The sequence below is a fragment of the Halichoeres trimaculatus genome, unplaced genomic scaffold (genome assembly GCF_033239565.1).
Source record: "Halichoeres trimaculatus isolate MK-OKI-2021-1 unplaced genomic scaffold, fHalTri1.1 fHalTri1_scaffold_9, whole genome shotgun sequence".
NCBI lineage: Eukaryota > Metazoa > Chordata > Actinopteri > Labriformes > Labridae > Halichoeres > Halichoeres trimaculatus.
The window spans coordinates 19,268,014-19,281,029 of record NW_027437188.1 but is presented as its reverse complement, the minus strand read 5'-3'; the positions used below and the strand labels follow the sequence as shown (position 1 = coordinate 19,281,029).

Below are 13,016 nucleotides of genomic sequence, written 5' to 3'. Positions count from 1 at the left end.
CAAATAGAAAACAATAAATCAATTTTATATAAGAAATCATAGTAAAGACAATTTGTCAACATACAGTTTGATTTTGAGTATTGAAAACATAACCATAAGGACTTTGCACCTCTTTCTCAGCCGAAATATCTTCTGTATTCTTTGATACAAGAAAATTAATGAACAACAACACATTTAAGATACCCACTTTCCGTGGCTGTTTCACTTCAAACCAGACCGTTAGCTGTTCTGTTGGTTTGAGTTACTGTACAGTCATTGAAAGGCACAACTTAAGCTGAAGTATGTTCTTTTCTAAAGCACTACACACCCACCCAGTAGATCCTTAACTTGAGCCCTCTTTACTTTTTAATTTTCGAAGGCCTCAAGAATGACTTTGAGGGTCGTTGCTATGGAGGACCTGGAGAAAAATCAGGACCACTTATGGGCAGGAACCTTCCTGAGGTTGTGAATAGAATAGTCTGGGTCCGACAGCTCATACACAAGGTAACTCAATATGTTTCTGTGTGACCGGGTTGCAAACAGCATTTGTTTGTCTTTTGTTGGTTTCAGTGTGTGAGAAGGTAAAGCTTTAGATGATGATCAAGCTTTTGATGATAATATGTTTGGTGTAACAGCTTCACTTTTTACTTATATTACCTAATAACTAATTCATTTTTTATAACCTTGTGTTTTTATCGTTACATTAGGTTGAGGACTCTGTTCGGATAGCTGAGGCTCTGCTTTCAGACCTGTCTGCATTCAAAGGGTTCCTACATTTCTGTGATGACCTGCTGGAAGTTTTAAGGGCATATGAACAAGAACAGTTTGAGGACTGGTCCAGAGAAATACTGTCAGGGTTGGCTGACTCAAAGTCAGGGATCAGGTTGGAAACACTGCTCACTATAACTAGAATTTACAGGACACACCATAAAAGTTCAGAGAGTCACAGACTTTCAACATAATATCCACTACCGCCTTTCCATTTGTGAATGTCTTGTACAGTTTTTTTCTCTTGACTCTACATTTTAATTGTTCTCTTCATACATTGTTTAAAAGCAATTCATTTCAAATGTTTGCAAGTTAGAGTGAATTTTTAATTCTGTATGACTGACAGTCCTCCTCTATTTTAGTCTGCAAGCCAGCGACCGTGTGATGGACCTGGACCATGTGGATGGCAGACTGAAGATTCAGTATTCAGACAGGCTTGTTAGTCTGCTCAGGGAGGTGAGGCAGCTCTCTGCACTGGGCTTTCCCATCCCAGCCAAGATACAACAGGCTGCCAATACTGCAGACAAATTCTACAGACAAGCCACCGTCCTGAAACAGGTGGGAGTTTTTGTTGAATACAAACAGATTTTCTTCTTGTTCATTTATCAGTTCACTTCTGCTACATGATTCCAATTCTTACGCTGCAGGTGGCCCATTTTTACAACACCATTGACCAGCAGATGATTCCCTCTCAAAGACCCATGATGCTGGATCTTGCCCTGGCTTTTGAGAAGGTCATCAAGGTACTCAATTCATCATGGAAAGATTATTTATTCTTTTAATGACTCAAACATTAAAGGAAATGAAAGGTGTAAGGTTATTTATCCTAAAAATTCAATTAGATAAGAACAAAAGGAAATATGGTGACTTCTCATGGCCTTTTTTATGTGCGCATGAATCACTCATAAAATGTTTTTCGGTACTTGTACTTGTGTACTGTTCTTAGAAGTTAAGACTTGTTCGTGTTACACCTGTTTGTGCCTAAAAATTACATGTGGAGTTGATACTCTATGAGTAATCTGAGTGAAAATGTCTGCTTTTCTCTTTTTAAGAGTCCTCGCTCTCAGTCAAAGGAACCAGGTGGTAAACTGCAGATCATTTGGGACAACCCCAAAGAGCTTGAGGCCTACATAAATAAACTGCAGTCTGCTGCTGAAAAACTCTCCACTGAAAATAGGAAGTTGCGCAAGTGGCACACAGACTTCACTGAAAAGGTTATAACCTTAGATATTTCATACTTTTTGACTCATTGCACGTTTGGCTGCAAAAAATGAGTAACCAAACAAGTGCTCTCATGTGTATTTGTTGGCAAACCTCTGGGTACATTTCCCAGGTTGTGACGCTGATGAACACAGACTTATTGAGGCACCAGCAGCGCTGGAAAGATGGCCTTCAGGATCTTCGTACTGGCTTTGCCACCCTGGAAGCTCAGGTATTTGTCAACATCAGGTTTTTTTTTTTCTGTTAGCCCTAATCTTATTTTGAGGCAACTTCTGGTTTGTGTGCAGGGCTTCAGGTCTGATGATATGCAGGCATGGCGTCAGCATTGGAACCATCAGCTATATAAGGCTCTCGAACACCAGTACCAGACAGGGCTGGAAGCTCTGAACAAGAACCTGCCGGAAATACACATAGACCTCACTTTCAAGTCAGTAAATAAAGTCCATTTTTATCTGCTGTCTTTGTATTGGTGCTGTAGACCTATCAAATGGGGTTTTTTTCTCACCCCCTCTTTTATAAACATACACTTACTATTACTTCCTTTATCTTATACCAACAACAGTAACTTCTTCATTTCTTTCTGATTCTCTAATTCGCACTGTGTGCCATCTCATAATTTCTCTCTGTCTATTAATAGTTACGTTTTTTTTACCCCCCGTCCAAAGACAGTATTTGCAACTGCAGACTTAAGAATTCATCTATTTGTCTTTTCATGCCCCTCTGTCTAAACAGGCAGGGTCGTCTGCAGTTTCGTCCCCCATTTGAGGAGGTCCGAGCACGTTATTACAGGGAGATGAAGCGCTTCATCTCAATCCCCAACCAATTCAAAGGGGTCAGTGCCCAGGGAGAGGAGACGATCTTCAATGTCATGATCGATAGAAATGCCTCTGGGTTCCTCACTATTTTCAGCAAGGCTGAGGACCTCTTTAACCGCCTGCAAGCTGTTCAAGACAAGTTCAAGGTGCCTGAGCAACACATGAGTTTGACTTTATAAAGATGACCATGAAATACACTTACATTATGTTAGAAGCCTGATTTTTCTCTCTGTCTTTCTTCAGAGATTTCAGACTTGATATCGAAGTAAAAGTAGTTGTTGGGGAAAAGTGGCTCATTCGTTTTTTTCTGTTTTGAGTAAATGCTTTATATTTTTCGTCACTCATTTTAATTTCCTGCAAACGAACAAGTGTTTTTTTTCACTCATACTTATTGATCTATATTAATTTTAACCTTTACCCTTTTCTTTGAAAGAGTTCAAACAGAGGCTCTTTTCTTTTAATTGTCACAATTTTCCCCTCATACTGTGTGATAAAAGAGTGAATCCACCTTTATCTGTTCCTCTCAACGTGCACTCATGCATATCAAAATGTAGGGGGAAGCCCTCGGCCAGTGCCAGACTTCTCTTTATCTTCTTCACTTCTTCATAGGTTACTCTTCGATAACCTATGACTTCTTCTTTCACCTTTGACTCAGTAACATTTAAAACTGAAAAATGTGTTTCACACATAACCACTGCAACTCTCTGTTTGTGTGTGTGTTGCAGGAGTGGGTGGTCTTGGGCCAGGTGGATTTAGAGGAATTGGTGGAGAAGCATCTGAGCTCTGTGCAAGACTGGGAGAGAAACTTTAAGGCCCTGAAAGCCAAAGGGAAGGAGTCAGAACGTCTACCCAGGTAGATATCACACATTAGCCGAATAAAGCCCAATAAATGCAACAATACAAAACAAACTGCAGAACTGAAATTGATACAATATTTGTATGCAAGTCTTGAGTTGGTGTGGTAATAAACTAGCATCATGATGTTGAGCTATTGTATCTTAATATTTAAAGAAAGAAAAGACTGCTGAACTTAGAGCTCGGTCTCTTATTGTCCTCAGCACAAACTGGAGAATGACCCGTAGTATGATCATGATTTATTTCAGGCACTAACTAACTTTTGCTTTTTCAGTCAGGAGAAGGTGGACTGTATCATTGTCAACTGTGAGCCAGTAAAAGCTGTTATTGATGACCTGATCCAAAGACTCTTTGACTTTCTACTCTTTTCACTCAGGAAGTCCATACAAGGTACAGACAAACAAGTCTGTTGTCTCAATGCTTTCGTTTTTTGTTCTGATTTGTTTGACCTTATTTAATTCCCTTTGCTTTCACTTTCACTTTCCCTTCTCTGTTGCTTTTTTAATGTATTTGTTAGGCCACACACAGGCTATAGACAGTTTTGTTTCAGAGTCAATGGCAACTCTGTCAACTTGTCCAGAGAGCATGGAGGAAATTGGGCAAGCCACTGGCAAATATACTCAGATACAAGCCCGCAAACCAGAAGTAAGATCAACACAATCCTGAACTCTATGCTCTGTAGTGTTTTAAAATAAAGTTTTACACAACATCCCAACTCTTGTAGAATTGGTGTTGCATACGGTTATTTATAACGTGGGTCAAGATGAGTGAAGTGAATGACAGATCATCTTATAACCTAACTAACTTTAAATTATTTACACATTAAGATCCTGCCTGAGTTCCAGTATGCCGAGGAGAAGAACCGTTTGCTGCGGGCAGTGGCTGGTGCTGGCCTTGACTCACTCTCTTCTCTGAGAGCCAAGTGGGACGAACTAGACCTTTATTTAGAGAGCCATCAGCTCATGATCAAAGACCAGGTGACACCTCAGCACCCACAATTTAATCATGGTGTCAAAACTTTCATTATAAATTCCTTTCTCGCAATGTTTTCTTATTCTCTCCCTTTCCCTTTTTCCCCAAGGTGGATGTTATGCGAAGTAATGCCACTGGTCGTATCAATGCCTACAGGACAGATCTAGAGCGCTTTAAGGCTCGATGGGACCAACTAAAGCCTAAGGATGAGATGCTTGAGACCAGTGATCATGCTGCACTTATTGCGTGTCTCCAGACCATCAGGGATAAGCAGCAAGAGTTTCAGGACTTAGAGCTTGTCCGCAGTAAACTGCTGTAAGTCTTTTTAAGTCTAAATTTATAGTTGGATGTGTATCTTTCATCATTTCAGAGGATAAAGCGAGTACATATTATGATGTCAGAAAAAGCTTTCATACACCCTAAACTGAAGTTTACTGAATCTAAGACTAAAACTGTATTGTTTCTACCGCAAAGGTTTCATATGATTTAAACTCCAGCCTGGATTAGTATGATTACCTGAGACACAGATCAGTGCATTTATCTGAAGTCTCAGCGCAGTCTTTGATGGTAACATCGCTTTCTTTTTTTTCTCCCTCTAAGTGAGGACTGCACCTATTTTGACCTGGAGTCTCCAGACTTCTCTCTGGCAGAGGACACAAAAAGGGACATGGATGAGTACAGTCAGATGTGGAGTCTGTATGAGGAGTGGCAGCAAGGTTTCACAGAAAAGGCCCATGAGGACTGGATCACATTTAGGTATGAGTTATATTTGGAATTTAAACCGTTGCTTCACAATTTTTCATAAATCTGTTCTCATTTTTATGCTAATAAGTATATTTTTGTTTCAGGAGCAAGATATATTTGTTCGAGGAGTTTCTGTTCACATGGCATGACAGGCTCAGGAAGCTAGAGCAGCCTACTGCAATGTCTGTGAAATTACAAGGAGAAGTGGACAAATACAAGGTAGAGGAGAAACGTGCTTGATAAAACAACATGTTGACTTTTTTTGGCTCGAGTCAATCATTTGTGGGTTAAGTAAGTTAATCTAAGAGACAGTTGGTGTTTCTTCATTGAATAATTTGACCAAATAAGAATTAGAACCCCAGAAAATGGCATCTCTTGTGCAGTATTCTGTATACTCTGTAAGAAAAACTGTACATAGTGCAAAAGACCAGAATCAGAGGGGACCATAATATGAATAGAAAATGTCATATTTCCATTTACAAGAATTAGAAAAACATAATCAAAAGTGTGGAAAAGGCTGTAGGCGAATTGTTATAGCTAGACTATTACTTCTGAGACAAGTCAAGTCTTTTGGTAAATCTCATTCTACATTCATGAAGTTTCATGAGGTGATTACACTATTCAGTTGTGCTGTTGTCTTTACACCTCCAGAACATGGTCCCAGTGCTGAAGTATGTGCGAGGAGAGCACCTGTCTCAGGACCACTGGTTGGACATGTTTCGTCTGCTTGGTCTTCCGAGAGGAACAACTTTAGAAAAACTCACATTTAGTGACCTCTTAGCTGTGGCAGAAACCATTGTTGAAAAAGCTGTGGAGCTCAAGGTAAACACACTCATATGTATTCTGATGGAGGCATGCAGTTTCACACAGACACAGTAACCTTGATTTTAATATTTTGATCTAGAGTTCAGATCATTGCTGGTGATTTAAAAAGGGGCAAACTGTGGGGTTAAATTTTCACATCGTTACCTGAGATAGTGGAAAATGAACACTAGGGGGCAGCAGCAAGAAAGAAATTGCCTGTATCTCATCCTTACAGTAGGTAAGTAATACTAAAGTGAACATGGCACCCATGTGCTGCAGAGGAACAAAGTGTTTTTTCCCACCACTGAGGAGAAGTTATACTGACATACATAAATTATAAACACTGAATTACAGATCTCATGCAGCAGATATAAACTTATCAGTGGACAAAATATGCCCATCTGTGCACCTCTGCATGTTTATAGGACCTGAACAGCCGTGCTCAGGCAGAGGTGACGATCAGAGAGGCCCTGAGGGAACTGGACTTGTGGGGAGCTGCAGCTACCTTCAACTTCACTGAGTACACAGACAGCAGCAAGCGCAGTCTCACCCTCATTAAAGACTGGAAAGACATCGTCAACCAGGTAGATACTCAAAATAAAATATGGGCCAACCTATTACAACTGTATACATGAATAAAAAACACACATGGTGTCTGATGTCACACTGAGCCATTATTACCTGTGGACAATCACCTGACAGTTATCAGTTGTGTTAATTATTATCTAAGGCTGTATTGAACATTCTTTGATCATAACTGACGTATAGTTAATCATTACAGGAAACTTGTGTATGTGTTTTGTAAATTATTTTTTGTCTGAACTTATTTTTTAAAAATGTCCTGATGTACATTGTTAAAATTTATTGTTGTAATGTTTTCTGCAGAACACTGAATCTGGAATGATAAACAGCGTGATATGCTGTACATGTTCATGGTCTGGACTGCTTATGTCCTTTGTAACTTGTAGCAGTATACTGGTTGTTTTATCCTAGGTTTACTGAAATGAGAATGCAGTTAAATTTATGCAGGCTGAGGAAGAGGAATTTAAAGCTTCACTTTGAGGCACTCTAAACTTTATTAAGTACTTAAATGCAGCCATTAAGATGTAAGAGCTCAATATTTTTATGATTTTAGTGGAAAAACTACCAGTCCCTTCAAAGTGCTCTTTAAATTTGTGTCATCGAATCAAATTTACAGACACTGGTTCTATCACCACTCTGTTCCCATTCAGGTGGGAGATAACCGCTGTCTGCTGCAGTCTCTGAAAGACTCTCCCTACTACCACAGCTTCCAAGACAAGGTCAGATCAAATGCTTTGATCCTTTTAAAGCCACTTCTGTACCTCTCTCAAATATTTATCTAAATTAAACATATTGCTGTCATCTTATATTGGTGCATTTTTTTGTTATTTTTACAAACCTGTTATAAAAAATAATAAAGCAACAATGTTTGTGCATGTGTAGGTCAGTCTGTGGGAGGTCCGTCTGTCAGACTTGGATGAGTACCTGCTGAGTCTTAATGCCATTCAGAGGCGTTGGGTTTATCTGGAGCCGATATTTGGAAGAGGGGCACTGCCCCGGGAGGAGGCCAGATTCAAACGGGTTGATGAAGACTTCAGGTACCTTGAATGTTAAAGTTGGTATTTTCACAGCAGTCATCATAACATCCCATATTCTTTTTTAAACTCAATGCTTTAGTGCCTGTATGCCATACTGATCTAAAACCTTCTTGTTCTGCAAACATCTGTTTGAAGGGATTCTTGCTTTCTAAAACAGAGCTTGTATGTTTGCACATGAAGTCAAAAACACTTTTGTTTCTTTGTTTTTGTAACAGGTCTATAATGTCAGACATTCAGAGAGACAACAGAGTTGTTTCTCTGAGTTCAAGGGCTGGCATCAGGAACTCCCTGGTCACCATACTCGATCAATTACAGCGCTGCCAAAAGTCTCTCAATGAGTTCCTTGAGGTACACATGAAATATTCTGTTTGTTTGCAGAGGTTTTATATTTAAAGCATTGGCTGTAATCATTACAACCTTTTTCGTATGTGGGGCTGTGTAGGAGAAGCGCTCTGCCTTCCCACGTTTCTACTTCATAGGAGATGATGATCTGTTGGAAATTCTTGGTCAGGCCACCAACCCAACTGTCATCCAGTCACATCTGAAGAAACTTTTTGCAGGTCAGACATGTGTCTTTTGTCCTTTTTCTAGTGCACTTGTCTTTTGACTTTCACTCTCCTCCCCTCCCGTTTGACTATTTCTTGTATGATCAAATGTGTTAATCCACAATGTGGCTAAGGAGCGCCTGTTGTTTCTGCAGGTATCCACAGTGTTGTTTTTGATGAGCAGTGCCAGCATATTGTTGCCATGTGCTCTTTGGAGGGGGAAACAGTACAACTCAGAAATGTTATCCGCCTTTCAAGCCTTGTGGAGGTAACAGCTGTTAGGAGTTTTGTCTGGATTATACGGTCTGAATTTGTGATGTGTTTCTTTCAGTAAACTTATGGTAAAATATTTTCTATTTCGGTTTAGTTTTGTATTTATAAATCTCCAAATGGCCCTTGTTTTTCATATTTCTAGGTATGGCTTAGCGAGCTTTCTGTGGAAATGAAGGAGACTCTGAAGCACCTGCTCTGTGAATGTTTGTCAGCAGGGAAGAAAGGGGAGGTTGACCCCTCTCGCTACCCATCACAGGTAAATACAATTTTTTATTTGAAGAAACAAAATGTTTGTTTTTTTTCTCTTGCAAACCACCAGAGGTTTTGAAGTAGTACAACAGTGGTTCAATTTTAGCAACATTTATGTTCAAAGTGCAGTCCAAGACCATTTATGTCAGTAATTTGCTGTCCAGGATATGAAATTGCAGATTTTTCCAGCACTTTCTTGATTACTCTTAAGTGTCCAAACTGTGTTATTTTTTTGTAGATTCTGTGTCTGGCTGAGCAAATCCAGTTCACTGAAGATGTGGAAAGAGCTCTAAAGGAACAAAATTTGCAGCAGCTGGAGATCGAGCTCAATGCCAAACTTGAACACTACACAACAGTGGACACCAGCTCCGATCATGCTAACACAGGTAGCTCATATTCTGTACTAAAATTTGTTGTTAGCTGGTATAATGCTTCTGTTATGGAACTAATGCAAACCTGGGCAAGGAAAACGGCAGCACCTTTCCTTTTCAGATGTTACCTATGTTTTGTTATTTATCCTTTTAATTCCCCTTAAAATTGTATGTTGTTTGGTGAAGACACTCTAAATCATTTTAGACTGATAGATTAGGATCATATCGACGTCTTTTTATAAACAGACAGTTGCTTTCATTCCACTTTTAGACTGCTCCTTGTGTCATTAAGGACTGAGCACTGATCAGGATCTTAGGGTGTTACTTAGAAGTGAGAGATTAAGTGGCAGAGTGGCTGCTTGAGTGTGAATCACCTGACAGCCTTTCAGGTGGAAAGAGGCTGCAGACAGCCACTGTTGCTGAAACCACAGGCAATTTTAATAACTTACTAAAGGGAGTGCATAAGGCATAGGATTTTGTATTATTATTATTATTATTGTTGTTGTTGTTGTTGTTATTATTTCAAAGGTTTCTTGTTAATGGATAATAAATATTTCTGGTGGAGGCAAAATTTGAAAGAACGTGACGACCAAACTCATAGTTTTAACATCTTTGTCAGAAAATATCTATTAATGAGCACATTTTCTTCAACAGCTGACTTATTTATTTACTATTCTACATTTTTGTAACATACAAGATATTTGGGGACAACAATAGAATAAACGCTATTATATTTGTAGGTAACAGAGTTCTTTCTTTAAGCATCTACTTTATAAACTCAGCACCCATTTCCATGGCTCACCTGAATCAACCAGGTGAGATAAAGAGGCTTTGTATTGGCAGTGCTGATTAAAACACTTGAAGGTAATAGCAAAAAGGATAGTCTTATTTCCCAGACCAGATAAATGGACCATAAGCCAGGGGGGAGTGGGAGCTTTTTCTCCTTTGGCATGGAGTCAAGATAGGATGATGAACATTTGGCAAAGTAATTTTCTCACATCCTTGACTTGGCCGACACCACTGATGCATTCCTGCATGCAAGGCATTTAAAACAGGTACCTGGTACTTGATGGTGTCACCCAGCATAACAACAGTATGCAGTCAAATATTTTGATGCCTACAACAATGAATATGATGAATATAAACCTTTGAAAGGCTTTGCAATCAGGTCATTTTTTAGTAAATCTTAAAAAAAGTTGAATGTATTGATCTGCCAAATCTGTATGGCTGTATCTATGTCTTTCCCCTTTAAACTGTTGTTTGGATATTTTCACATGAGGTTTTCGGTTTGTTTTACACAGTGAGTGGCCATATTCATTTCTCTCACCAATCAATACTGTTCTGCTTTCTACTTCCAAATGCTTTTCTAATAACTTTCAAAAGCGGCTGTTTCATGGAAACATAAATGTAATTGCTTTTCTGTCTACTCAGAGTAGGAGTCTACTATCTATCTACAGCTAAGCTATAGTAACAGTAAGAGTAAGAACATCTGATAATGTAACACAATTTGGTACTTACTACAACTATACTGCAAAAATCATCCAAACTCAATGTCATTAGTATATGAAAATATATTTACAATAAAGAAAAAAATGTTTCTATAAAGATAATGACCTCAAAACTGTTTATGACGAAACTGGTTTATTCTTGTTGAATACTGTTTAAAACTGACATAAAACCTGACATGAACATAATTTACTAGCAAGCTTGAACCTACTTGGCTCAATTGATTCATGAGTGTCTTTCTGTACAGAGTCCAGTGTCCTGCAACTGAAGCTTAAGGCTTTGATCCTGGATATTATTCACAACATCAGCGTGGTGAAGCAGCTGAACCAGGCAGGAGTTACCAGCCCTGATGCTTGGGCCTGGAAGAAGCAGCTTCGCTTCTACATGGGGTCAGATAAGCGCTGCCTCATACACATGGTGGACGCCCAGTTCAGATATACATATGAATACCAGGTGAGTTTACTCTCCACATTTCAGCTGGGTACTTTTGTGCTTTGGTAAATCTTTTTCACTGACTTTTCTTCTAATCTTTCAAAGTTCAGGACGCAATTATTATTTAAAAGTGCACAGTCATAACTGAAGATGATTACTAATTATTCGGTCTACCAATTTTATGGGGGAAGGAAACTAATTTGTGTTATTTGTTAACATGGTGAATAACTCTTGTTGTGAGTTAATATCCTGAAATGAGTACTTTTTATTTCTTCAGATCAACTGTCTTAATAATTGATTTGCATTAATGAGTCATTCTTCAAACAAATTGTCAATCTCCCCACATGACCTGGCACCAAACCTCCATCATAGACCTTCCCACTGCAATTCATAAAGCAAAGAAAGAAAATACAATTTAACTTGCTAAACTCTGGTTGCTAAATATAGTGCTTTCCAGCAAGTCTCTTGTAACATACAGGATTAACTAGTATTATGTAATATCCAGATGCTTTTTTTCTGGGTAGAAATCTCTTCTGTCACCACAGTCCCAAAAATCCTGAGATGAACTGGTTACAATGAAGAAATTTGAAGACGTGGGGTGTTAAACAGTGAAAATTGTGTGATATTTAAAAGTGAGAGTCTAGATAAGAGTAACACATAAAAAAACTTATGCTCATGCAATAAATTGGAACTTCTCATGTTTAACCTTTTGGGGGCACTGTTTATGCACTTATAGAGACATAACTTGTATTCTTTTCTCTCTGCAGTTCTTCCAAAAATACAAAACAAAACCAAAAAAACACAAATAAGACTCAGTTTCAGTCATGTTCACTTTCTTTGGCAGGCTTTAATTTGTTCTTCATTCCTTTCTTTTATAATCCATCATCTGTCGGTTTGTTTCTATCTCCTGCTGGCCCCTTCTTCTCTGTCCTTCATTCTCATTTCCCTTCATACCTTCCCCTGCTTCCCACACTGTTACTTCTGCCTGGCCACCTCACCGGGTTGCCTTTTTATTCTTTCTCTCATTATTACTCACTTTCTTCTCCACTCTCCCCTTTCTGTGTCCCAGGGGAATGCGGCTAAGCTGGTGCACACTCCGCTGACTGATAAGTGCTACCTGACTCTGACTCAGGCCATGAAGATGGGGCTCGGGGGTAACCCTTATGGACCTGCTGGAACAGGCAAGACTGAGTCGGTCAAAGCCCTTGGGGGGCTGTTCGGACGTCAAGTGCTCGTGTTCAACTGTGATGAGGTATAATGATGCTCCCAGAGTGTAAAGGTTTCAATTTGTTGTTTTACTTCATTGTATTTGGATGCCAACACACGTCAAATGGAAAAAACTAAGTGTAAATATGACTATTTTCATCATTCTGTGTGTTTTCACACAGACAGCAGCACATTTGAGACTGGTAATTAAAGGCCAGCTGCCAATGAGAGCATCCTTTTTCTGTCTGCTTTTCAGGGTATCGATGTGAAGTCAATGGGACGAATCTTTGTGGGCTTGGTGAAGTGTGGAGCTTGGGGCTGCTTTGATGAGTTCAACCGATTAGAGGAGGCAGTGTTATCTGCGGTTTCCATGCAAATCCAGGCCATTCAAGACTCCCTGAAACACCAAAAAAACATGTGTGAACTACTTGGGAAAGAGGTCAGAAAATAGAAACAAAAACAGGAAAAGTTATTATAGTTGAGGTGGGCAACTTTGACAATAAATCAAGTGTAGGCCAGATTTGGTAAGAATGTTGTCAGTGATATTTCAGAGTGATAATTCTGTTTAATAACAGCTTTACTTCTTAAGAAAAAATAGAGAAGTAAGGCAAAAGTGCTGAACCCATCCCTTATAGTGTCAGGCACTCTACAGTGACA

General features: G+C 39.2%; 1 protein-coding gene across 3 annotated transcripts in view; it reads left to right on the top strand.

Moving 5' to 3' along the window:
• dync2h1 (dynein cytoplasmic 2 heavy chain 1) overlaps window positions 1–13,016 on the top strand; it is a 115,406-nt gene that overhangs the window by 5,435 nt on the left and 96,955 nt on the right. For all 3 annotated transcript variants that reach the window (XM_074679184.1, XM_074679185.1, XM_074679183.1), the window contains exons 12-38: window positions 359–483; window positions 687–862; window positions 1,110–1,305; window positions 1,395–1,490; window positions 1,800–1,961; window positions 2,081–2,179; window positions 2,256–2,395; window positions 2,701–2,929; window positions 3,509–3,636; window positions 3,913–4,028; window positions 4,156–4,283; window positions 4,466–4,615; window positions 4,720–4,925; window positions 5,211–5,366; window positions 5,459–5,573; window positions 6,006–6,176; window positions 6,584–6,742; window positions 7,391–7,459; window positions 7,623–7,777; window positions 7,993–8,125; window positions 8,220–8,337; window positions 8,478–8,590; window positions 8,738–8,851; window positions 9,083–9,230; window positions 10,969–11,174; window positions 12,223–12,405; window positions 12,616–12,798. In XM_074679184.1, coding sequence (XP_074535285.1) covers window positions 359–483; window positions 687–862; window positions 1,110–1,305; window positions 1,395–1,490; window positions 1,800–1,961; window positions 2,081–2,179; window positions 2,256–2,395; window positions 2,701–2,929; window positions 3,509–3,636; window positions 3,913–4,028; window positions 4,156–4,283; window positions 4,466–4,615; window positions 4,720–4,925; window positions 5,211–5,366; window positions 5,459–5,573; window positions 6,006–6,176; window positions 6,584–6,742; window positions 7,391–7,459; window positions 7,623–7,777; window positions 7,993–8,125; window positions 8,220–8,337; window positions 8,478–8,590; window positions 8,738–8,851; window positions 9,083–9,230; window positions 10,969–11,174; window positions 12,223–12,405; window positions 12,616–12,798 — 3,974 coding nt within the window. The remainder of the gene's footprint in view (window positions 1–358; window positions 484–686; window positions 863–1,109; window positions 1,306–1,394; window positions 1,491–1,799; window positions 1,962–2,080; window positions 2,180–2,255; window positions 2,396–2,700; window positions 2,930–3,508; window positions 3,637–3,912; window positions 4,029–4,155; window positions 4,284–4,465; window positions 4,616–4,719; window positions 4,926–5,210; window positions 5,367–5,458; window positions 5,574–6,005; window positions 6,177–6,583; window positions 6,743–7,390; window positions 7,460–7,622; window positions 7,778–7,992; window positions 8,126–8,219; window positions 8,338–8,477; window positions 8,591–8,737; window positions 8,852–9,082; window positions 9,231–10,968; window positions 11,175–12,222; window positions 12,406–12,615; window positions 12,799–13,016) is intronic.